This window comes from Canis lupus, chromosome 9, assembly GCF_048164855.1.
Source record: "Canis lupus baileyi chromosome 9, mCanLup2.hap1, whole genome shotgun sequence".
Classification (NCBI taxonomy): domain Eukaryota; kingdom Metazoa; phylum Chordata; class Mammalia; order Carnivora; family Canidae; genus Canis; species Canis lupus.
In genome coordinates, this window is record NC_132846.1 from 23,925,532 (window position 1) to 23,948,882 (window position 23,351).

Below are 23,351 nucleotides of genomic sequence, written 5' to 3' on the forward strand. Positions count from 1 at the left end.
TCTCATGGAATTATTCCCTTAGATACTGAACTCTGTAAGAAAGAGTTCAATATACCCTCATTTCTGGACCAAATTACCTTTAATGAATTTCATATTTCCACATTAAATTTAATAGATTTAAAACAGTTATTCTTATCCAGCTTGCGTCTTGCCTTACAAATCATGGCAAAGAAAGCTATTACTACCTCATGTGGAGCTTTCATCTTTAAGTGGGTTGGAAAGGAAAAACTCTTGGGAACCACTTTTCTAGAGATTAAAGTATTTTCTTTCATTCAAGTCAGATACATAGTATGAATGTAAATTTAAAAACCTGTCATCAATTCTAGAGAAATAATTCTTTTTTTTTTTTTTTTAAGATTTAATTTATTCATGAGAGACACAGAGAGAGAGGCAGAGACACAGGCAGAGGGAGAAGCAGGCTCCATGCAGGGAGCCTGATGTGGGACTCGATCCCGGGACTCCAGGATCATGCCCTGGGCCGAAGGCCGGCGCTAAACCGCTGAGTCACCCAAGGGATCCCTGAGAAATTATTCTTTAAAAATATTTAGCACTGACTTCTCACTAGGCCAATTAACAAATATGCTTACCCAACTACTAATAAATATACTCCTTTGTAAAATCTCTTTGTAATATCCATCACTGTCTTTTTGATATTACAACACTTAATTCATTTAAAAGTTTCTTTACATTCAGATTTAACATTCTTCAGTTGCTTTCTTTGTGGAAAAAAAAAAAAAAGAAAAAAGCCTGTTGGTCTTTATAATGTCAGAAAAGTTTAAAATAATAATCCAGGAAGAAAGTGGCATTTGCTAATCAACCTACTTGTTGCTTATCTCTAATATGTAGTGTAGTCAAGTCTCTTTTTTTGCATTATTACCTATAAGGAAAGATAGTATAGTAGATAATACATAGGAATCATTTGCTTTAGTTTCAGAATGAACTTTCTTTGGATCAGTTTTTTTTTTTTTTTTTTTTTTTGGACCCAACAAAAGATTATAAAGTACAAGTTGGAGAATCTTCCCTGGCTTTGGCAATCCTCTCATGAATAATAAAGAATTGCTTATATGTTAAATGGTTGAGAGTTCAAAAAGTGAACTAGGAATACCAATAAATATTTTTAGCTATAGTTTTTCATAATGCTCCTGCCTTACTATATAAGAATGTTGAATTAGCTTTAGGCCTTAAATGCTTATTAAAATTACTTTGTTTCATTCTAGGTCAGATATATTTCCAACATTTGGAAAAAAACCTTGTCCAACAAGACTTTCTTCTGCAAAGAATAAAAACTCTGAAATAGACCAAAGCCTCATTGCAGGTATTTTATAACTTTTTAAAATGTGATTTATAAACAGTATGATTTTTAAATAATATCAAAAATGGTAAAAAAAAAAAATACATTTCAGATGTAGAATTTTTGTAGTTACCAGTTAAGACTAATCATCTCTTCAACTCCTTAAAAGGCCAAAAAGCAAGAATAAGTATTGTATTGTTCTTGGAAGTAAAAATATTTACCTAAATAATGGATCCCCCTTTAAGCCCATAGGTGTACCTATCCCTGGCTTTTCCATCTGGACATTTTGGTTTTTGATATGGAATGTGACCTGGCTGCCAGAGTTTTGAAAACCCTCAGGATGATTCTAATATGCAGCATAGTTTGGAAGCCACTAGGCATCACAAAAGACAATTTGTTTTAAAAACAACACTTAACTAGTAGTTAAGTTCATTTGTATCTTGTTAAGAATTTTGTGAACTAACTTGGCAGTCTCTAACATATAGAATTTTTCAGAAAATAGATTTAGTTATGGGTGGGGGGATGGATGGGGTAACTGGGTGATAGGCACTGAGGAAGGCACTTGATGGGATGAGCACTGGGTGTTATACTATATGTTGGCAAATTGAATTTAAATTTTAAAAATGTAAAAAAGAATAGACTTAGTTATTGGAAAATATTTGGATTCTGATCTATTTAGGATGGGAACTGTCTGTGATTCTTCCTTATGATTGGTAAAACTATATTGGATTATGAGTGAATTATATAACAAATTGGAATTTATTTTCACATGATCTCAGTATAAAAGTCCTAATGACTTTAAGGCTACTCTACCTTACATTATAATTTCCTCTCTAAAATATATATATGTATGTATTTAATTGTCTATTAAGATTTTTAAATTTCTTGCTCCTAAGTATGTCTTAATTTCATCTCCTCTTTTTAGTCTCCACTATCACTTTTACTCGTTTCTTACCTTCCTAGCTTCCTAAGATTTTTCTCCAGCTTCAGTTTCATTCTCTATAATCCATTCCCCACAATGCAAGTCAGACTGTGTTGTCCAGCCTTAATAATTCTTAGGACATTCTTCTTCTTTTTTTTTTTTTTTTTTTTAGGACATTCTTCTTTGATCTGTCCTTGTCTACCTCTCCAGCCTCAAATTTTAGTTCCTTCTTTGCATTTTTGTATTCCAGTTAAATCAGACCATTAAAGTACCGTTTCCTCTCTTTTTGCACTTGCACCTATCATTTCTTCTGGGTGAAATCTGGAATCCACACACACTTGATTAAGCTGTAAAAACAGTTCAGTTGCTTTCTCTGGAAACCTTTCCCATTCACAAACAAAATTGATTATTATCTCTTTTGTGATATCATTATATTTTGCACTGACATCTTTATAGTGATATTACCATTATTTTACTATTTTCGACTCTCAGATTCCCAGAGATTATTTACCTCTTATTACCTACCAAGTGCCTTCATAATCATGAATGTTTCATTCAATCATGCGTGCCTAATATATTGGCTTCCACAAACCTATTGTTCCACAAAGAGTTAGTTAATCTAGGCACAGGAAGACAGTGTATATGTGCTTTGGAGTCTGAAAGACCCCAGCTAGAATCCCAGTTTGGCCATATTCATGAGCTGAGCAAGTTATTTAACTGCTTTGAAACTCAGTTCCCTCATTTGGTAATGTAAACTGTGAGAAGGAGTAATAAACATATAAGTATAAGCACCTAATGCATAGTGAACATTTGGTATTCTCTTACAGGAGAAGACATATAACATATAAACTTATTCTTTAATCCTTTTTAAAGCCTGATTATTATAGTAAATTATTAATAACTTTATAAATATATAAGTTATGGTAGGCTGTGTCTTGTTTACAAAAGTGGAGCCTTTTATTGGAAGAATATCTTTGGAATTAGAAAAGAATAGATTTAGAAAACTTAGATTTGAGTTTTGCCCTGTCCTAGTAAGTCACTTGTTTTAGTGAAGTGTGAAAAAGTTCTTAAGCTAGTACATACTTCTATATATAGTATTTAGTGTTTGCCAAACTTGTCTAATATTTAGTATTACTCAAACTTGGCTAGTCCTAGGAATCACCAGGGATACTTATAACACAGATTCTGGGAACTCACAACTAATGAATCGATCTTCAGAATTAGAAATCTGTGTTTTTAACAAATAAATATTTCTAAGATCAAGTTTTGGAAACTTACTGTTGAGTTCACTATGAGATATTCTTGGTTAAATTTATTTATTTATTTATTTTTTGGTTAAATTTAATTATGCCCTCAAAATGTAAATTTGCTAATGGTTTACGATTTTATAAACTTGGGTTTACATTTTCTGTTTTTGTGGGATAGGGTTTTGTTTTCAGTAAGCATATGATTCCTACAAATTTATCATTTAATTGGCAAATCATAAAAATGCTTAGAATAAAGACTATATGAAAACAAAATAAAAAATAGTTATGTAAAAACTGTAAATTGAATTTGTCTTTATATCATCATTTCCAATAATATTTCCACATCTAATCCACCACTACCTAGTATAGAACACAAATAAATGTGCTATAGGTAATTTATATAGGTAAATCTCCTGAATTATGTTATCTAAACTTCTTTCCTGTAGCATCGGATTAATAATACCAATTATTAACAGAAAGCATTTGCACCCAAAGCCAGTATCTTTTTTTTTTTTAATTTTTATTTATTTATGATAGTCACACACAGAGAATGAGAGAGAGAGAGAGAAGCAGGGACACAGGCAGAGGGAGAAGCAGGCTCCATGTACCGGGAGCCCGACGTGAGATTCGATCCCAGGTCTCCAGGATCGCGCGCTGGGCCAAAGGCAGGTGCTAAACCTCTGCACCACCGATGGATCCCTGAAGCCAGTATCTTTATGAAGCTACCTTTACGAATTAACTATCAAAACTAAAAAGAGTGTATAGATATGTTACTCCCAGAAGCTCTCTATCATTTAACACTAGGTATTTTTTGACCCTCTTTGAACTGACTCAGTGCCTTTTACTCTACAATCCTCTGTTGCCCAGCTGCCACCAGCCACCCCTTCTCCCAACGATCCTATTTTTATTAAAAAAAAAAAAAAACTACAATAATATTAAGAACAAATTGCATTTTGTCATTATTAAGTAATACTATTTGTAGGAGCTATATATATGTAAATAGATGATGACTTAAATGTATATCATGTAGGATTTTCCATTTAGTAGGTAGATATTTTGTGGTTTTAATAGCTTCAAAGTATTGGTATAGGGTAGTCAGTTAAAACATTCAAACGAAGATTAAAATTTATTATGTTGTTAAAAGGAAGCTCATGTTAGGGTTTTAATTTTTTTTTTTAAAGATTTATTTATTTATTTTGGGCGATGGGCAGGGGGGCAGAGAGAGAGAAAGAATCTCAAGCACATTCCTGCTGATTATGGAGCCTGATGCAGGGCTCAGTCTCAACACCCTGAGATCATGACCTGAGCCAAAATCAGGAGTTGGATGCTTAACTGATTAAACCACTCACGTGCCCTGGTTTCTTTTATTTTTAGTTAGGAATATAACATTTACATGGGTATTTACAGTATGCTAGATACTATGCTAGGCCTTTACATGTATTTTTTTCACTTAATCCTCACAGTGATTCTGAAAGAGGTAATATATCATCCCCATTTTACAAATAAAATTAAGTGTCTTGCCCAGGTTCTCTCAGCAGTTTAAGTGGCAATGCTATAATTTAAAGCCAGGAGGCATGATTCTAGATTCTGACCTCAGTCATTGTATAGTATACTCCTTCACCAGCTAGACCATTATAGACCCATTACACAAGAGTGGGAGGAAATAGAGAAATGGAATATCTCTCAGGATAGAGTTTAAAAATTCTAGATTTATAAATTTTTCTTTTTGCTCTAAAGTTTCATATGTCATTTAAACATTAAATGCCTATCATTTTAAATATATTTATATTTGATTATCTCTTCCAAACACTGAATTTTGTATTTCATTGTAATTTTAAAGCCTGTTTTATAAAATGTTTTAGATATAGCTAATAATAAAAATGTTCTTAACTGCTAGTAAAAGGTATAACAAAATTTAAAATAAAACTTTAAATTACTATAATGTTATAATTTCTAATATTATGTCACTGACCTCTTTAAAAGTTTATAAGGCAAGGTAGCTTTAGAAGGGAGATATGCAACTATCTGTAATATTACCTGAATCATTTTTCAAATATTTACATACATACATAAATATTTTAATGTATTTTATTTTATAGGGATTACAACATCCAATGTAAGCATTATTGGTCAACGTATGAACTATGGGTTTGGATGTGGTGATTTTGAAGATGATAGGTCCCATGACATTTCACCTAGTGTTTTCAAAATACAAAATAAGGAACACCCAAGATACTATAAACATACAAAAGGTTAGTAAATTTCACAGGTTAATTTTTAAGATTGAATGTCTCTAAATCCTGAATTAAATGTCTCAGAGTATCTCACTAAGCATGCCAATAAACTGAGATTTCTCAGTTTTGAGATTTTTCTTACCCTTCTGCTGATGTGTCATTGCTTCAATAATTTTGCCAAATAGAACATACAGGTTCATGTATTGGTTAATGGACTGGCCTGAAAAGCCAAAGCAGGGGGTGATTACCTGAAAGATTAAAACTAGGGAATTTCTTCTGACCTCTACCTCCTCAGATTATACACACACACGTTTTACAAGACATTTTACCACTAAAATGGGGCAGGAAAATCATGTAAATAAATAAAGCCCAGGGGATCCCTGGGTGGCACAGCAGTTTGGCGCCTGTCTTTGGCCCAGGGCGCGATCCTGGAGACCCGGGATCGAATCCCACGTCGGGCTCCCGGTGCATGGAGCCTGCTTCTCCCTCTGCCTGTGTCTCTGCCTCTCTCTCTCTCTCTCTCTCTCTCTCTCTGTGACTATCATAAATAAATAAAAATTAAAAAAATAATAATAATAAATAAATAAAGCCCAAATGCCTACTTAGATTGTAACCATGGAATAAAACTGTGGAAACACAACTATAGTTTTCCTGTGGTAGAACCTGGGAAGGCTTCTTTATTATCACTAACCATTATTAATAATTTACATTCTTTTTCTTTTTCTTTAAATTTAGTGTAGCAATTAACTCTTCTGTGACTGCTGTGTCCATTTTTTCAGAGATCCTATTATAGCTACATTTTTAAAACTTATCCTTACATTTTTAAAAGAGGAAGTTATTTTAAAGGGTATAAATATCTAAACAGTGTAATTAGAAGTCACTGTATTTAAGTATTTAATCTAGTAACTGTAAGGAACTGTCATTTTCTTATTTGTAGCAATTGTGAGTGTAATAGGTCAACTTTATTATTTCTGATCATCTGAAGTTATATATATGTGTGTAGGCAGTCAGACATTTTAGGACACATGTATTTTTTGTGGAAATAAATTGAGTAAAGGGAAGTTGCTGGGATGATTTTCTTTCTTTCTTTCTTTTTTTTTTTTTTTTGTAAAATTTTAAAGTTTCATCCATGATATAATTTAGTATCTGTTCTTTGTGGAAGGTTTCTTCTCTTATTGTTTTTACAAAAGAGAATGACAAAGTTCTTTTCCTATTTATATATGTATTTTATTTCTCATGTAAAGAGGGTATAACTCATACCCTAACATAATTTTTTAATTTTCTTTTTTTTTTAAAGATTTTATTTATTCATGAGAGAGAGAGAGAGAGAGAGAGAGAGAAGCAGAGACATAGGCAGAGGGAGAAGCAGGCTCCATGCAGGGAGCCCGACAAGGGACTTGATCCTGGGACACCAGGATCACACCCTGGGCCGAAGGCAGGCACTAAACCACTGAGCCACCCAGGGATCCCCTTAATTTTCTTTTTTTAAAAATTATTTTGAAATAATTGCTAAATATGTTCATTCACTACTAGTGTACCCTTTTTTTTGAACCATAGTAATATTTATATCTTTTGACCAGCAGTTATTTCTACTCCAGAAAATTGCTTCACACTCACACTTCCAATTCTAAACCAAATGCCTACTATATCTGTATGGTCAATAAGAATGAACATGTTTAAAAACCAAACTTACCTTCCTTTCCAGGCCTGCTCTTCTTCCTTTGTTTTCATTTTTATTAGTAGCATTACCATTTTCCCAGTTATGGGGACTTACAACTTTAGAATCATCTTTGTCTACTTCTCCTTACTTTCCAAGTTCAGGCAATGACCCATCCTGCCAGTTCTGTTTAATCTGCGCCTTCATTACTTCTTTCCTGGTTAATTGCAATAGCCTTCTGTTAAGATATCTTCCTTCTTATTTTATCCATTTTTTACTCCATACTGCATACCCTTCCAGAATTAGCTTTTTGAAATATGGTTACCATCTCCATACTCAATATGGAACTACTTGAGTAGTTCCCAATTCCCACAGAATAAATTTTGTGCTCTGTGGCATAATTTTTAAAACCTTTAGTAATCTTGCCTCAGCTTAACTTTCTTTCACTCCTCTTTTCATTCACCGTGCTCTGGCATTCTTTTTTTTTTTTTTTTTTTTCTGGCATTCTTAATACTAGAAGTTTTCTTAGTTAGCATGTGCGGTTGGCCTAAATACAGTTTCCAATCTTAATGGTTCACATCATGTGGGCTTTTGGATACTGGCTTGAAATCCATTTCTTCAGAAAGCTTTCCCCACTTAACTGGCCTAAAATACTTAATTTTACATTTCTGTCTTCTAACCTACAGTAAATTAATGTTACTAATTTTTAGAGAGATATATTATGTAACAGCTGCAGTTTAGGTACTTCTAAGATATTTTTAGGATAGCTAAGACAGTTTTGTCATAGTTTAAATTCAAATAATAGTATAAATAATATAAATTAAAAGTATTAATAGTATAATAGTATAAATTAGAAGTAAAGATATGGTCATCTTTATATTCCTGTTAGGCTTTGCATGTAATGGTGTCTGTTGTCACATGTTAAATGCATGAAATGGTGATGAGCCAACCCAAACTAACAATGTAGCCTTGGATACAGTCATTCAAACATTGCATCCTTGAATAATCAGGTTAAAATGAATTTTGAGTGCAGTGCTGAAGGGAATAAAACAACTTCTGAAAGAAATATCAACAATGGATGGTATATGTGAATGGATTCATTTTGCAAGAAACCCCAGACAGTTTTAGGATTGATTAGCTTGGGGATCCCTGGGTGGCTCAGCAGTTTAGTGCCTGCCTTTGGCCCAGGGCGTGGTCCTGGAGTCCCAGGATTGAGTCTTACATTGGGCTCCTGCATGGAGCCTGCTTCTCCCTCTGCCTGTGTCTCTGCCTCTCTCTCTCTCTCTCTCTCTCTCTAATGAATAAATAAATAAAATCTTTAAAAAAAAAAAAAAAGGATTGATTAGCTTTCAGAACCACTTCTTCCCATTCCACTCCTCTGCTGGATGTTCCTTTGAACCTGCCCATTTTCTACATACAAATGTAGAGCCCTAGTTAATGACTTGAGAAATGATTAGTGATGGTTGCTTGGAGTGTTAGCAAACTAGGTGTTATAAATTAATATTCTCTTTTTCTCTATTTGGATGAATGAGATAGAAGTAACAAAAAAGTTATATAAAAGTACTTTATACGTCAAGAGTCTTTTAAGCTTAGTTTTTCTTTGTATTTTAGAATTGAGACTCAATGAGCAACATTCTTTCAGATTTTCTTTGTTTACAAGAAAATAAAGTGTAAAAAGTAGAAGTAACATTAAAAATGACTAGTTATATCAGCTTCTGTGATAAATGAAATTAAACTACTTAAAGATTACATGTTCTTTATATATTTCCTCATGAGGTTTGTCTAATTCAGTCATCTCTTTTTTTTTTAATTTATTTATTTATTTATGATAGTCACATAGAGAGAGAGAGAGAGAGAGAGAGAGAGAGAGAGGCAGAGACATAGGCAGAGGGAGAAGCAGGCTCCATGCACCGGGAGCCTGATATGGGATTCGATTCCGGGTCTCCAGGATCGCGCGCCCTGGGCCAAAGGCAGGCGCCAAACCGCTGCACCACCCAGCGATCCCTATTCAGTCATCTCTTGACAGACTATGTATACACTTTATGTTTGCGGATGAATGTTGAGCAAATTGTTCCATTTGCTTAGATAGGCTTTCCTTTGTCACTGACCACCATTGAGGCTACCTGAGGTTTCTATTTGTTGACCCTAATTCAATTATATTTTGCTTTTTTTTTTTTCTTGTAACATTCATCTAACATATTTATTGAATACATACTATATGCCCTACTAAGAGGCTCTGGAAAAGAATGATAATCAAAACCAGAAATGGGCCCTATCTCCATAGAGCTTACAGTCTAGTAGTAGAATAATTAAATAAGTAATCACAAACTGAGGTGAAAGTTAATCTGTACTTTTTACTAGAAAAGTACAGATTGCTGTGAGATTGACTTGGTCTGTTTTCAGAAGTCAGAGGCTTTCCTTCATGGTTATGGTTACCCTTTTGTTGCTCAGTTATCATTCTGTGATTATTATGTACGTTTTTCATTCTTAACTCTGGCATGTGTAAACTCCTTAGGGGAAAGATTTCTTTTTTCTCTACTGCCTAGTCCATACGAAGTATTCTAATTTCAAATATTTATTGAATTACTAAATAAGTGTGAACAAATAAATTGTAAAATTTGTGTATGAAATAAAATCTCTGTTTTAAAGGACATGTTCCAACCTCCTAAAATACTATATAATAACAATTTTTAAATGTTGGGTTTTTTTTTTGTTTGTTTTTTTTTAGCATTTACAGGGTCATCATCAAATTTACAGCAAATTCCCAGTTTTGACTTCACATCCACAAATACCTTCCCAGAAGACTCAGTAGTTGTTGTTGGAAAAGGTATTTCCAAGTTATTTAGCTTGTTAATCATATGTGTTCTCCGCACATAAGCAAAGGATATCATTAAAAACAGAGAAAGGTGTGATTCAAGTGTTGATTAGAACTTTTTTTATTAGAACTTTCTTTTTAAAAAGTCATTATAGTGAAAAAATTAGGAGTACTTAATTTTACATTTCTGTCTCCTAACCTAACAGTAAATTGATGTTAGTAATTTTCAGAGCAATGTATTATGTGACAGCTTCAGTCTAGGTACTTCTAAGATATTTTTAGGATAGCTAAGACAGTTTTATCATATTTTAAGTTCAAATAATAGCCCTTATTTATCATTTATCAGCTTAGTAATTGATATAATTTTATTATTTTCCATAGAGCCTAGACAAGTCAAAATTAACACTTGTTATATATATTTTGGAGGGCTAGGGGACCTTTGGAACAATATATTTGCAAATAAAACTTTTTTCTTTTAAACTTTAAGTATAATTGACAAATAAAATTGTAAGCATTTAAAATGATTATTTGATATCCACATACATTGTGAAAGTTTTCCCCATCATTAATTACCACATCTCAATTAGTTTCATTTTTAATAAAAAAACTAAAATGTGATGATAAACATTGAAGATACACATCTTATTTTTGGTAAATACAGTGGAATAGAATGAAATGCTTGGAAAGCTTTCCTAATTGTTTGGTAGAGTCTCATGAATTTAATTTGAGACCCTTCTCAGATTGGCTTCAACCCATCCTTGCAAACTTAGTTTCTGTTATTCCTCTGTTTGCCTTGTACCCAACCAAACTAAGTTATTTACTTCACATACATGCTTTATACTTGTTCAGCTCTGCTTGTAAGCATTCCCATCTCATAGGATGTCCCCTCCTTTTTCACTTACCTGTCCAAATCCATTGTGTCTTCCAATCCCAGCTCAAATCCTTGTTCCTTGAAATCATTTTAAACACCCAGCTCATACCAACCTTTCCTTCATGTGAACTAATTATTACAATATGTAGTTCTCATTTAATATTGTGAAATGGCCAGTGATACCTCCTATGCGATTGTCCTGTTAGGGTATTTGTTTTTATATTTTTTATTTAACATGTTTCTTGCTAACTATATTACTTATTTCTTAAAGTCAAGAGCCTTGTGTTTAACTTTGTTATCAAAGTGACATCACATAAATACTTAATGGCAATTTGATGGTTGGTTAATTTCAGGTGTATTTGGAAGTCCAAATTCAGCACCAGCGGCCTGCAGCCAATCACTAATACCTTCTGTGGAAAATGGAGATACATTTTCAATTAAACAAAGCATTGAACCGCCATCAGGAATTTATGGAAGAGCAGTCCAGCAAAGTATTCCATCATGTATTGATATTGAGAATGAAAAAGATGTAAGGTTATTTGCTGATTATTAGGATAAACTGAAGCCTATGTTCATCAGATTTGGGGTGAAGGTGTTTTGATTAAAATTTTTAAAATCTCAGGATAATTGAAATTTCTGATCCTTAATCATTTAAGTAATGGATTATTCATCTTTCCAGCAAATACATTCTCATTCTGGTATAAAATATCTAGTGTATTTTATACTATACATGTACTTTATATATATATGTATGTATGTACATATTCAACAATCTTCTAGGACACTCTAGGACTAACAGACTGGTATCCTCAAGTGCAAATTTAGTTACGATATTAGTGCTATGTAATTCAATTTTGGAATTCCTGAAATAAGGGCTAAAAAATGTATAGTTTATTTTTTTGTATGTAGACACTTTATATAAAGTTTTCTGAGATATAGTTATTTTAAATGTCAAACTCCCTGAATACTTTCAGATATTTCAACTTTTTCATTCAGATTAAAATTTCTATTTCAAAATCTACTTATGACAAGATGAGACAAAAGAGAAAAGAGGAAAAAGAACTTTTTGACATTAAAGATTGTGAAAAGAAGGAACAGAATTCCTGGGAGCGAATGAAACATACAGGAACTGAGAAAATGACATCCGAAAGTAAGTGTAATTTAACTTTTGGTGTGTTTTTTAACTGATAATATTCTAAAGATCGTGTACCTGTGCTTTAACTGAAGGCTAATAATGCAATATGTTGAACTATAGCACTGAAATTTGCAAGACCAAGTATCTTCTATTATAATAAATACTATTTCTCATAAAAAGGAAGTTGATTGATTGTTTTTCTCCCTGTTAGACTTAAGTATTTTTGGAGATGAGGTGGGAATATCAAAAATGAGAGTTCCCCTTTAGAAAATATTGTCCTCAGGCCTCCATTGAAAGGGGGGACTTATTTAAAAAAGTCACCATCTTTAGTATTTTCAGATTCAGGTAAGTAAATTATTTAAATATAAAGAATACTGTCACAAATGCTGGTTAAGCTGAAGAGAACCATATGGTTAATTGCATTTGTGATGAAAAGAGCACTAAACTAGTAGGAGTCAGTACACAGACCTGGCTTCATAATTATCAGGCCTGCCTTTTAATGAACTTTGTAACCTGGAAATAGGCCTCAATATTCTGCCTCTATAAATATCCAAATTATCTCAAACATCCAGATTATCTCAAAACTCTCCTCTGTACTCCCTACAAATAGCCCTTTTTCACTAGGGAGTGGTATCCTATTTTATAGCTGAGGTTAAAAGAAATCGTGAAGTTGATTTATATTAGATCGTGATTTTAAAAAAAGCATTGTATTTATCACTTATTCAACCTACTGTTCTGTACTTACTGGGTTCTCTGTACCTGTCGAAGAGTGACTTCCATGTTTTCAGTGCTATTTTTAAAAATATTAAATAGGTCTTAGGTATAGTGGCAACTTGGAAAAATCAGAGATTGAAATAAAAAAATCACATGAACTATAATAAACATTAAGAATTATTGCTTATTATTTTTGTTTATTATTTAATGTTACTGAAGAGTAAACTGAACTATCATAAACATTTTAAAATTTATGTTGGGTCTGAAGTCTAGGTATCAACAAAAAAAACCCAAAAATCTAGAAAAAAATAAATATATAAATGTGATCTTGGACAACATACTTAATAGCTCTCAAAGATAAATGTAAAAGAGATTTGAACTAGATGACTGTCTGATTTATCCTAGTTTGTATTTCTTTTGTAATGCAAGAAGTTTAGAAAACTTGTTAAAATTCTGTATTCTCGGGACGCCTGGGTGGCTCAGTGGTTGAGCATCCGCCTTTGGCTCAGGGTGTAATCTTGGAATCCTGGGATAAAATCCCACATCGGGCTTCTGGCATGGAGCCTGCTTCTCCCTCTGCCTGTGTCTCTGCCTCTCTCTCTTTCTCTCTGTCTCTCATGAATAAATAAATAAAATATTTCTTTAAAAAATTATGTATTCTCAAAACTAATAATCGTTAAGTATGACTGATGACAGATATTGACCTGTAAAATTACTGGTTAAACATATCCTTAAAAAACCAGTTAAATGTAGGCATTTGTGAAGTTTAAGTCTATTTGCTAACATTCTTAAATAATTTCACTATTTATTAATGTCATAAAATCTTGGGGGAGAAAACCCACCAAACTTCTTACCTAGACCCTAAAAATACTGGCTAGTACTGTTAACAGTAGGAAGAGAAGTGCAGATAGTAGCAAATAGTACAAATTGATAAATATGTTTATGATAGTCATTTTCTAGTGCCTGATATTACCTTTTTAAAAAATATCTCTTAACATGAAAAAATAATAAATTTTTACCCATTTACAAAAGCCAATACAAGAGTGCCTGGGTGGCTCAGTCGGTTAAGGTCCTACTCTTGATTTCACCTCAGGTCATGATTTTAGGGTTGTGGGATCAAGCCTCACATTGGGCTCTGCTCTGAATTTGAGATCCTTGAGATCCTTTTCTTTTCCCCTCCCTCTCCCCAACTTCCCACTTGCACATGGTGTGCTCTCTCTCTTTCAAATAAATACATAAATCTTTTTTAAAAAATGACAATTCACATTTTATGTGATCTTTTTGATCTTTTCCTAACACCTCTACTGCAGGTGTCTTACATTGTTTGGTGCCCCGAGGGCATTACCCTAAGCACTCAATGACAATGATTTGTTTTCTTACTGTGTAAGACAATGCCTTACATTTGGAAAATAGTTTATAAATGTTTGATATGGAAAAAATATCATTCTTATTACCACACCTGGTCTTAGGATTTGTAATAGACCATTAATTTAACACTGGTCACAAAAAAAAATTGGTATTTTTGGAATTCAGCTAGAATTCTTTACCCTGGGGCTTCTGGGTGGCGCAGTGGGTTAAACATCTGACTCTTGGTCAGCTCAGGTCATGATCTTTGGATCCTGAGATCTAGTCCCCCTGGCAGGCTCCATCATCAGTGTGGAGTCTTGCTTGTCCCTCTCCCTCTGTTCCTCTGCCTCTGCTGGAACTCTCTCTCTCTCTCTCTTTCTCTCTCTCTCTCTCATTAATAAAATCTTAAAAAAAATTTTTTATACGGGTGCTATGAAGTTTCATTTTCAGCTGTCAGTTGTATAGTAAAACGAGTGTACATCCACATGTTTTTTTAAAATGGGACCATAATACTTCTTACTGATTTTTGGCTCTTAAAGCTAGACTTTTTTTTTTTTTTTTAATTTATGATAGTCACACAGAGAGAGAGAGAGAGAGAGGCAGAGACATAGGCAGAGGGAGAAGCAGGCTCCATGCACTGGGAGCCCGACGTGGGATTCGATCCCGGGTCTCCAGGATCGCACGCCCTGGGCCAAAGGCAGGCGCCAAACCGCTGCCACCCAGGGATCACTTAAAACTAGACTTTTATTATATGACTCATGACTGTGAAAAACCACTTATATATTTGTATTTGATATAATTTAATAATTTTGTATATAAAAAGTAAAGTTTTAAATAGGGTATTACATTTTTGTTAAAGATTAAATTGATAATTTTAGTTTCCGTAAGAAATATTCATGGAATCTGGTCAGAATATCCTTTGTATCAGAGTTCTCTGATGCTTTATTTAATATGGTTTTTTTGTTTTAGGTGAAGCCTCTCCTGGAGCTGTTCCACAGTATAAAGAAAGGATGTCTTATGTCACTCATAGTCCAGAAATAATGGATACATCGGAACTACGGCCTTTTTCCAAACCAGAAATAGCGCTGACAGAAGCCCTTAGGCTTTTAGCTGATGAAGATTGGTAAGTTCATCATACTTACCTTAAAACTAGGCTGAGTTCCAGAAGTTTTCTGAAAATTTTTTATTGAAAACTTTGAAACATTTCCTATTAAAATAGTCTTAGAAATGATTATTATAGTTCTTAGACAGTCTGTTTGTTTCAACATATTAATATAACTGAACTCTGATCCTAATAGCACTGTATTACTACCAGTTATAATTTATATACCATAAGGACATAGTTTAGCTTTATTATGGATTACATTAACTTTTTGGTACTAGAATACAAATCTCACTATTTCTCCAAGTGTCTCTTTGTGAAATACATCATGTAACAACCCTGGAAATACTTATCTGTTACTAGCATAGCTGCAGCAGCCACTCAACCCAGCCCAGTTGGAGTGTATACTGGCTGCACTTGTCCCATTTCCTTCCCTTCTCCTCCAGTATCTCTCTGCATCCCCATCCTCCATATCCTCACTTTTATTTCTACTAGACTATATTCCTCAACATTAAAATGTGCTATAATATCTCTTATTTTTTATAAAACCACCCTAAACTGCACATCTTCATGTTTCTTTTATTCCCCTTTTTTTAGTCAAGTCCTCCAAAAGGCTGGCTCATTGTCTACTTTTTTCTCATATTCTCTTCTCAACGTTTAATTCTCTCTTAAACACATGTCTCCCCACCATGACACTCCATCAATAAAACTATGAAAGTGATCATCTTGCTAAATCTATACTGGTTACTTATTAGCAGCCATCTTAGCCTTTTAGCAACATTTGACACAATCGACACACTTTTTGTGATTTCACCTTGGAAAAATCAGAGTCTATTGGTTCTTTTCTTGTTTTAGTATGTTCTTATTCCTTTTGTTGGTTTGATATAGCTATGTTCCAAAACTTTGCTTACAAGAAAATCTGATGGAACCAGATCTGATCTGTGAGTCAGAGTTTGCCAACCCTTTTCCTAAATGATTACATTCAGCTGAATGTATGTCTGGATACTGGGTATCTTCTTGAGCTCTAAGCTTATAATCCATCTGCCTACTTGACAGTTTCACTTTGATGCTTATAGACATTTTAAGTTTAACATATCCAAAATAGAACTCTTGATTTCCCAGTTCCTGCCAAGGTGAGTTAACAGGCATAAGATTTGTCTACATATCTGAAAGAACTAAAGGAATTTGTATAAAATATATGAAACGGTGGTTTTCAAAATATTCTTCACTAGACAATGAAAAATAGTGATCCTTGAGAGACAGGAAACAAACAAGGTGAACTCTACAATTGCCCTGACTTACTTTCTGCAGAGTTTCCAGGTCATAGCTCAAAGAAAGGAAAACTGTGTAAATACCACAGAGTTGAAAATGGAGCTGAGAGTTTAGGAGGGTTCCAAGGTAACTAGAGTTTGCAAGGCAGAGTGCTAGAGAGGATGAAGCTTCACAAAAAACTCTGAAGACCTTCAGAGGATTCTTCTCAAATATTAGCTGAATGCTAGTCAGGGCATAAATGTACATAAATTACCCGAAGTTAGAGCTAGAATGGAGTTATTACAGGGAACAATCCCTGAATACTTTTTATTCCCATCAGCACAGTGGAAAACTTCATAATTCACAGGGCATCGAGCAGAAAACTCAGAAGAGTTTTGCTTCTTAGTGTGGAAAAATAAACCGTAGGCTAAAGGCTGGTTTGGCCCTGTTTATTAACAAAGCATAAAAGCAAGGCCTAAAAGGATCAAATTTATCAAATAACCTTATTCCATCCCAGAACAAAGCTCTAAAATGATTTAGGAATACAAAACTATCTCAGGTGAAATACTATGTGACTGATACCCAATAAAAAATTACCAGGCATGGGCAGCCCCGGTGGCTCAGTAGTTTAGCACCACCTTCGGCCCAGGGCGTGATCCTGGAGACCTGGGATCGAGTCCCATGTCGGGCTCCCTGCATGGAGCCTACTTCTCCCTCTGCCTGTGTCTCTGCCTCTCTTTCTCTCTCTCTCTCTCTCTCTGTGTGTGTGTGTGTGTCTCGTGAATAAATAAATTAAAAATCTTTAAAAAAAAATTACCAGGCATGCAAAGCAGCTGGGAAATACAACCCATACTGAGAAGGAAAAAAAGCCAACTATTGAAACCAATCCAAAAATGATACAGATGCTAGAATTAGTCAGCAAGGACATTATAGCTATAGTAATAATTCTCTTCCATGTGTTAAAGAAGCTACAGGAAAGACATGGACAGAGAAACAGCTGTCAGACAACTTGCAAAATCCCTTTTGCCATATAATATAACACGATTGAGGGAAATAATATCCCCTTATATTCACACTCAAGGCGGGAGGGTATTATCGGGTGGTATATATCAGGGGGCAGGAATCATGGGTGCCATCTTAGAATTCTGTATTTCACATTGAGAATAAAAAGGATTACTTTATAATGATAATGATAAAAAGGTTAATTCATCAAGTGATACTTATTTTATTTATCATATAACAGAATTTTATTAGTACATTAAGCAGAAACTGGTAGAACTGCCAGAAGAAATAAATTTCTTAATTATGGTTGGAACTTCAACAACCTTCTCTTATTAATTGATAGAACTAGAAGAAAGAAATCAGTGAGGATATAGAAGACTTGAATGACATGATTGGCTAGCTTGACCTAATGGCATTTAGAGAATGCTCCACTTAAAACAACAGAATTTACATTCTTTTCAAGTCCGCAAGGAACATTTACCAAGAATGATATTTTGGAACATAAAATAAGTAATTTAAAAGGATTCAGATTATGCACATTTTGTTCTTCAACTACAGTGGAATTAAATTAGAAATTAGGAATAGATACCTGGAAAATCTCTAAATGTTTTGAAATTAGCACACTTAGAAGCAAGCATGGATCTAAGAAAGCAATCAAAAGGGAAGTTAGGGCAACCCCGGTGGCCCAGCGGTTTGTGCTGCCGTCAGCCCTGGGCATGATCCTGGAGACCCGGGATTGAGTCCCACATTGGTCTCCCTGCATGGAGCCTGCTTCTCCCTCTACCTGTGTCTCTGCCTCTCTTTCTCTGAGTCTCTCGTGAATAAATAAATAAAATTTTTCTTTTTCTTTTTTTTTTTAAAAGGGGGAAATTAGGAAGTATTTTGTAACTGTTCTTTTTTTTTTTTTTTTTTTTTTTTTTTTTTTAAGTAGGCTCCATGCCCAGCTTTAGAGCCCCACACAGGGCTTGAAATCATGACCCTGACTAAAATCAAGACCTGAGCCAAGATCAAGTGTTGGATGCTCAACCAACTTGAGCCACTCAGGCACCCCCAGAGTATTTTGAATTTAATGAAATTAAAAATAAAACATACTAAGAATTATGAGATGCAGCTAAATTACAGGGAAATTTATAGTACCATAACACCCGTATTACAGAAGAAGAAACATTTTATATCAATGACTTCAGCTTTCACCTTAACCTAGAAACAGAAGAGCAAATGAAGCCCAAAATAAAAGGAATAATAAAGATTGCACGAGAACTCAAGAAAATAGAAAATAAACAGTAGAGGAAATCAGTGAAAGCAAAAGCAGGTTCTTGGAGATTAAGTTATAAACCTATAATCAAGCAAAAAAAAAAAAAACGGTTACACGTCAGGAATAAGAGAATGAACATTATTACTAATTATATAGCCCTTAAACAAATAATAAAGGAATATGATAAATAGCTTTATGTCCATTAGTTTAACAACTTAATTAAATGGACAAATTCTTTGAAGGATACAAACTACTAAAACTTACTAAAAAAAAAAAAAAAAGTAGCAAACCTGTGTAGTCCATTATGTATTAAGGACATTGAAATTGGGTTTAAAACTTTTCCACTGGGATCCCTGGGTGGCGCAGTGGTTTAGCGCCTGCCTTTGGCCCAGGGCGCGATCCTGGAGACCCGGGATCGAGTCCCACGTCGGGCTCCCAGTGCATGGAGCCTGCTTCTCCCTCTGCCTGTGTCTCTGCCTCTCTCTCTCTCTCTGTGTGACTATCATAAATAAATAAAAATAATAAAAAATAATAAAAAATAAATAAAACTTTTCCACTGGATGCCTATGTGGCTCAGTGGTTGAGTGTCTGCCTTCAGCTCAGGGCGCGATCAGGGTTCAGGGATTGAGTCCTGCATCAGGTTCCCCACGGGGAGCCTGCTTCTCCCTCTACCTATGTTTCTGCCTCTCTCTCTGTCTCTCATGAATAAATAAATAAAATATTTTTAAAAATAAAATGAAATAAAACTTTTCCACAAAGAAAACTCCAGGATCAGATGATTTTACTAGTGAATTATACCAAACATTTAAAGAAGAAATCAATTCTACACAAACTTCTTAGAACACCGAAGAGGCTAGAGTACTCCCCATCTTCTTCTTTGAGGCCACTATCACCCTAATACCAAAACCATACAAAGACAGAGCAACAGACTGAAATAAAAAGTATCTTATGAATATAAATGTAAAAATCTTTGTTTTTAAAACCTCTACAATTATTAGTTTAGTAGTATCATCCAGGACTCAGATATTCAGTATTTTTCCTGAAATTACATAAACATGCAAATGGAAAGAATCCAAGTCAAAATTATATAACAAAACAGCACTCTATCACATAATTGTGTAAAATTATAGGAATGCTATTTTAAAACACTGGCACATTGGGGGAATCCCTGGATGGCTCAGCGGTTTGGTGCCTGCTTTTGACCCAGGGCGTGGTCCTGGAGTCCCAGGATCGAGTCCCGCATCGGGCTCCCTGCAGGGAGCCTGCTTCTCCTTCTGCCTGTGTCTCTGCCTCTCTCTCTCTCTCTCTCTCTCTCTGTCTCTCGTGAATAAATAAATAAAATTAAAAAACAAAACAAAACACTGGCACTTTAAGAGAACAATAATAATCTGGGATCTCTGGGTGGCTCAGTGGTTTGGCACTTGACTTCAGCCCAGGGTGTGATCCTAGGATCCCGGGATCAAGTCCCACATTGGGCTTCCTGCATGGAGCCTGCTTCTCCCTCTGCCTGTCTCTGTCTCTCATGAATAAATAAATAAAATCTTAAAAAAAAAAAAAGAGAGAATAATCTCAAAGAACCAAATAATTGCCAAATTGTTCCCTAAACTGCTAAGCAGATAAACATGACTCTAATGAGTTCGGGTTTTGTAAAGAAAATTCAAATCAGATAACTCATACTGAAATACAAAGTTTTAAGTGTCTTCTTCCCTCAAGTCTATTTGACTTGGGTAAAGGAGCAAACACTAATATAGGAAGGTATATCTGATTTTAAATGTGGCATACATTTTACAAGTTGGCCCAATTCATTAAAAATACCTTTAATGGAGAGTCGAGTTTCCTTAGGAATCCACATTTAGATAAATAGAAGACATTGACAGCCAGCGCTTTTGTTTCTTTTTTCCAGAGCCTTTGCTGGGACTAATGTCAACAAAAAATTTAATATGACAATCTTATATTTTAAGCTCATGCTTTTAGGGATAAATTCTCGGGTCTTTAGTATGGGAACTGCAAATATAACTGCCATTACATGGTAATGGGAGTTAAAGAATGTAGAGTCCTCATGTAAAGATTAGAACATACTTTTCTTAGTCCTTCAAGGACAGACTTTCAAAATGTTTGATTCTACTAATCCCATGCAGTGAATAGACTGGTTAACCTTCATTTTATAAATGTGACTGGGCTATGTGAGATTTGGTATCGGTTGATCAAGATTTGAGTTCCAGTTATGGATGAAAACGGTCTCAATTCGACTTTTATTACCGTTATCATGAGTATGCAGGGTGCAGATGAAAGCTTTTTATCAGCTAACTATATGAAAAGATAAACACTGTAATAATTTATGTGATCCCAAATGGGCTAGATGTAAAAATCTTTAAAACAAGTTTTTATTTCCTCTTGTCCTAATCCCAAATCTTCTTTTCCCTCGGTGTTCATCATCTTAGTTAATAGCTCTGCCATGAACATTTGGTTGTTCATACCAAGTCAGTGTTGACTTTCTCATTTCTTCACATTCCATCAATTCTTTTATTTTCAGAACATACCTTGGCTGCTGATCCTGTAATCCAAGTCACACCTGGCTGTAGTAGTGTCATCACTGGTTGGCATACTTTTATTATTGCTTGCCTCATAACAACAGCCAGACTGATACTGTTAAAACATGTTAGGGTCCCCCTAGAACACTAGAAAAAAATATATTAACTGTTTTCTATAGCTTACAAAGCCCTTCATTTTCTGTCCATTGCCTCTCTGTAGACTCATCCCCTACTATGCTCTGCTTTACTTATCTACTCTAGACAACTGGCTATTTCCTGAATACCTAAGCTCATTTATGCCTCAAGATCTTTGTATTTAATTCTTTGAACCTTCTACCAGTGCCTTCTCTCTCACTTCATGTGGGTATCTGCCAAACGTCACCTCCTCAGAAAAGTCTTCTCTCATGACTTTAACTAAATTAGTGTTCTTTTCTCTATCCTCTTTTTTTTTCTTTTTAAGATTTTATTTATTTATTCATGACAGACACAGAGAAAGAGAGAGAGAGAGACAGAGGCAGAGACACAGGCAGAGGGAGAAGCAGGCTCCATGCAGGGAGCCTGACATGGGACCTGATCCCAGGTCTCCAGGATCATGCCCCGGGCCGAAGTCAGGCGCCAAACCACTGAGCCACCGGGGCTGCCCCTCTCTATCCTCTTATACTGCTCTAATTTTAATATTGCTCCCTGACCTTGTATTTTAATACCTCTCATAGCAATTTGATTATGATATCCCATGTTGTGGGGGTTTTTGTAGTTTGGATCAAATTTGGAAAAATTTTCACCACTTTTTCTTAATTTCTTTTCCTGCCTCCATCTCTTAACTGTACTTTCTGTTACTTGTTGTATAGAACTAGGTTGTTTCTATAATTGTAAACTATTTTATGCTTATATAAAAAATAAGAATTTTGAATCAGACAGCTATTAAATAGCTTTACTCTTGCTACCTTGGATTCTTAGGTCTTGTCCTTTCTCTGAGTTTTCCATAAGTCATTCAGGGAATTTGAATGCTTATAAAAATGGCTGCCATCAATATTACCTAAGGAAATATAACAATATTACTAATGGAACTCGTTTTGGCTCACGTTTTTCAAACCTACAAGATGAAAATCATCACATTAGAAATGTTCTATCTAAATCCTACTTGAATCCATCCCACTTGAATCCCACTGTCTTGTTAGTATCCACCTACTCTTCATCTGCCTTATTAGGGCAGATAATGAAAGAAAAATACAAATTACAGAACCATCTGTTGGTGGTTTCTGCTGTTGGATTATATATTTGCCAATAAGGTAGTTACTTTTCTCCTTCCATTTTTGTTTTACTGCTTCACTCACCTCTTGTCATTCCTTTCTCTTCTGTTCTCTAGAAAGAATATGACATTCATATCACTAGGGAGGAAGTATTCCTTTTTATTTACAAAGCATTAACTTAGTTTGACTGTTAATGGTGATTTTAACTCTTAAAATCTGGTGAATCATGAAAGATAACTATTTGAGCAAACAAGATTTTACATATTTTTTATTTGAAATTCCTAAATGGTATGAGAAAAACAAGAGTTCCTCATTGGCAGTTTTTTATACACACAAAAGAAGACATCTGAGATCCTATTCCAGTTGGGCCCCATTTAATAAGTGATTTTTGTCATTTATTTCTTTTTCCCATAGGGAGAAGAAAATTGAAGGACTGAATTTTATTAGATGCTTAGCTGCTTATCATTCTGAAATACTGAATACAAAGTTACATGAAACAAATTTCGCAGTAGTTCAAGAGGTAAACTTATTCTTAAGCTGAATTAAGTATTGTTTGGATAACAAAGGATAAATATGCCACATTTATTTGACCTTTAAAAAGTACCTCTGGGATGCCTGGGTGGCTCAGGTGGTTGAGCATCTGACTCTTGATTTTTTCTCAGATTGTGATCTCAGGGTCATGAGATCAAGCCCCACATGGGGCACTGCACTGAGCATTGAGCTTGCT

General features: G+C 34.5%; 1 protein-coding gene across 8 annotated transcripts in view; it reads left to right on the top strand.

Annotated features, from left to right (window-relative positions):
- Positions 1–23,351, top strand: part of TOGARAM1 (TOG array regulator of axonemal microtubules 1) — a 77,965-nt gene that overhangs the window by 33,009 nt on the left and 21,605 nt on the right. For 6 of the 8 annotated variants that reach the window (XM_072838429.1, XM_072838433.1, XM_072838430.1 and 3 more), the window contains 7 exons: positions 1,218–1,315; positions 5,560–5,712; positions 10,080–10,178; positions 11,391–11,566; positions 12,034–12,187; positions 15,203–15,356; positions 23,039–23,144. In XM_072838429.1, the coding sequence (XP_072694530.1) occupies positions 1,218–1,315; positions 5,560–5,712; positions 10,080–10,178; positions 11,391–11,566; positions 12,034–12,187; positions 15,203–15,356; positions 23,039–23,144 (940 nt within the window). The remainder of the gene's footprint in view (positions 1–1,217; positions 1,316–5,559; positions 5,713–10,079; positions 10,179–11,390; positions 11,567–12,033; positions 12,188–15,202; positions 15,357–23,038; positions 23,145–23,351) is intronic. The other 2 variants (XM_072838434.1, XM_072838435.1) reach the window with 1 other exon arrangement.